Source organism: Equus quagga, chromosome 1 (genome assembly GCF_021613505.1).
Source record: "Equus quagga isolate Etosha38 chromosome 1, UCLA_HA_Equagga_1.0, whole genome shotgun sequence".
In the NCBI taxonomy this organism is placed as follows: Eukaryota; Metazoa; Chordata; class Mammalia; order Perissodactyla; family Equidae; genus Equus; species Equus quagga.
In genome coordinates, this window is record NC_060267.1 from 13,490,115 (window position 1) to 13,493,606 (window position 3,492).

General features: G+C 36.3%; 1 protein-coding gene across 1 annotated transcript; it reads left to right on the plus strand.

Moving 5' to 3' along the window:
• Positions 1-251: 251 nt before the first annotated feature.
• On the plus strand, positions 252-1,187 carry LOC124249079 (olfactory receptor 6C3). The gene has a single exon (XM_046679857.1). It carries the CDS (start codon positions 252-254, stop codon positions 1,185-1,187), a length of 936 nt encoding a protein of 311 aa, XP_046535813.1.
• The last annotated feature ends 2,305 nt before the right edge of the window (positions 1,188-3,492 follow it).

Below are 3,492 nucleotides of genomic sequence, written 5' to 3' on the forward strand. Positions count from 1 at the left end.
GATCATTTCAACAAAAATATAATGATTTGCATAAATTGGACAGAGCAAGAGGTATTGATTTTATTTAACAGAGCAAGAAGGATTGATTTTATTTATTGGCATGGATTATAGAAAATGTTTTAGAACTGCATCAATGATGGTATTGATCATGATGAATCATATTTTCATCTCCTCTCTTTAGTATTCTTTCCACCTAAATATCATTAAAAGAAGAAAAAAGAAGAGAGAGAGAAAAAGAGAGAGGGAGGGGAATGAACCACACAGTGATCACAGAGTTCATCCTCCTAGGCCTTTCTGATGATCCTGACCTTCAGATTGTGATTTTCCTCTTTTTATTTATCACGTACGTATTAAGCGTCACTGGAAACCTGGCGATCATCACCCTCACCTTGGTGGACTCCCATCTGCAGACACCGATGTATTTCTTCCTCCGGAACTTCTCTTTCTTAGAAATCTCATTTACAACCGTATGTATCCCTAGATTTCTGGGGGCAATTATCACCAGGGATAAGACTATTTCCTATAACAACTGTGCAGCCCAACTATTTTTCTTTATTTTCATGGGAGTGACTGAATTTTACATCCTAACCGCCATGTCCTATGACCGCTACGTTGCCATCTGCAAGCCCCTTCACTACACAACCATCATGAACAGGAAACTCTGCAGCCTGCTTGTGCTCTGTGCGTGGCTGGGCGGGTTTCTGACCATTTTCCCACCTCTTATGCTTCTTCTCCAGTGCGATTACTGTGCTTCCAATGTCATTGATCACTTTGCATGTGACTATTTTCCCCTTTTACAACTGTCTTGCTCAGATACATGGCTCCTAGAAGTAATTGGTTTTTACTTTGCTTTGGTTACTTTGCTAATCACTTTGGCTTTAGTCGTTTTATCTTACATGTACATTATCAGAACTATTTTGAGAATCCCATCTGCCAGTCAGAGAAAAAAGGCTTTCTCCACTTGTTCCTCTCACATGATTGTCATTTCCATTTCTTATGGAAGCTGTATATTCATGTACGCTAATCCCACTGCAAAAGAAAAGGCTTCATTGACAAAAGGAGTAGCTGTTCTCAATACCTCTGTGGCCCCCATGCTCAATCCCTTCATTTACACCCTGAGAAACCAGCAAGTAAAACAAGCTTTCAAGGATGTGGTCCATAAAGTAGCGTTTTCTGCAACTAAATGAATTGGGGTTTTTTGTCAAAAATACAGGACGTTCTACAGAGCATTGAAGGGAAATCTTGAAATTCCTAAATATCCATATAACTATACGTGTTCTTCATAGTGTCTTTATATGCCACATTACAGTTAATTTAATATTTTCCCAGCGCATTTTTTCTACTTCCATACCCAAGTTTCTCCATTGAGTGACTTATTGACTTGTTTAAAAGTATAATAAAGCTTATTTGTCCTACAGAATTTTCTGGAAGTGAAATGCATTTCTTTAAGACATACTCTATGGTACAATGTAAAAAATAGTTTTAATTCTGTTAACATCAGTCCCTAAAAGGTACGTATGATATCACATTGTACTTCAAATGTAGAGTTTCAAAATTAGTTTGTATTTTTTTCTGTATTTTCGAGACAGACATTGATAATTTCCTAACATTTAAAGAACCTACAGGTTCTGTAGATTCAGAGTTATTAAATTCAGCCCTAAGAGTCAACAAGTCCTAGTGCATTACACTTTAAATGTAGAGCTTTATACTTTGTGAACTTCAGTGGATATTTTCAATGTAAATATTGATCATGATATTAAGTATTAGTTATAGAATTTCCATGTTATCTAGTACTTTTTAGAAAATAACCATATTTTAAAAAATGCAAAATAAATACAATAAAATGAAAACACATGCCACTTTCCTGAGCTCATTGAGCATCTTTATGACAGTTATTTTGAATTCTTCGTCAGGTGTTCATATACCTCCATTTCTTTAAGGTCTGTTTATGGGGATTTGTTTCTTTGATTGAGTCATTTTTCAGTTTCTTGTAACTTTGTGTTGATATCTGCACATTTAAAAAAACAACCACCTCTCCCAGTCTTTTTAAACTGGACTTTTACAGAGGAAGACCACCACCATTCAGTCCACCTAGAGATTCTGGGGTCCTTTCAAATGTTTTCCAAGGATATTCCTAATTAGAAGATTTTGTCCATTTTTTAGATGGATCTTGTAATCTCTTGCGCCCTCTGTTTTTGTCTGCTGTAACACTGGTACTCGAAGCAACAGCATGTACTCAGCTCTTTTCTGTTCTCAGCAGCATCCAGGCATCTAGGGTAAGTCAGGTCTCATAAAAACTTCAAGATAGGCTACAGACACCAATCCTTGGGCAGCCCCTCAAAAGCCCAAACATTGGACCCATGCTCCACTCATCTCTTCTCCCCTGAGCGAGGGATCACCGAGCGGTCTTGGCCCTCAGTCTGCTGTAATGGATCCTCTGGAATATGAAATTTTCAAAAAACCCTTTTATAATGTAATAAAACATGCTTTCTTTGAATTAAATCCTTCTAAATTAGTTGCATTTCACTATGGACTAGATTATAGTCAGAGTTTGGTAAACATTTAAAAACATTTGCAAAAATGTTTTATAAAACATTTGAAAATTGTATGTAATGGTAGTTGAGTGCAGGGTCCTGTTTCAGTCAACTAAGTCCAGTTCATTAGTACCGTGATTTAAATCTTCTGTATTTTTACTATTTGTATAATTACTGAGTTATTTAAATCTCCCAAAACAACTATGGAGTTGATTCTTTCTCTTTGTAGTTACGTCAATTTTTTTTTAAATATTAACACTGTGTTTCTACGCAGGCACAAATTTGGAATTGTTATATCTTCTCTGTGAACGTGTTTTTTTCATCCTTATTGAGAACCACCAATTCTTTTCTATCAAAAGTATACTTTTTTCCATAAAATCTACGTTGACAAATATTTAGATAGCTAGACCAGCAATTAAAAATATATTATCTACGTGGCACATATTTTATCTATCTGTTATTCACTTTTCAGTGGATGCTAGCATATTATATAGAATATCTGTAACTAGGTACAGATTTTTATTCCTTGATCAAAGTAGCTAGTTATTAGGTATTCCCAATGAGGCCAAACATATGGGTAGAGGAAGAGGATGTCATGTGGTAGAAATTTGTTCTGAAGGAGTCTAAATCATCAATTCATAAGCCTTACTTATGCCTCTGGACCTGCTCAAGTCTGATCTCCTAAGCACTATCTCCCTTTGATGATAGATTGCTGTTGTGAATGGCCAGCATTATATCTCAGAGGGTCCAATGACACTCAATTCATTATGGGAAGCTCAAATCTAATGGTCAGTTGATGTCCTATGGTTTGGTCTTTAGTCTCTACTCAGAACCAGTAGCAAGCCAGGAAGTGTTGTTCAAAGGCAAAATGTATGTGTGCAATAGGCTGCTCCATAAGCACAGTTTCTGCTTTGAATTTCCACTTGTGGGGAAGCAGAAGTGCCATATAGCATCCTAT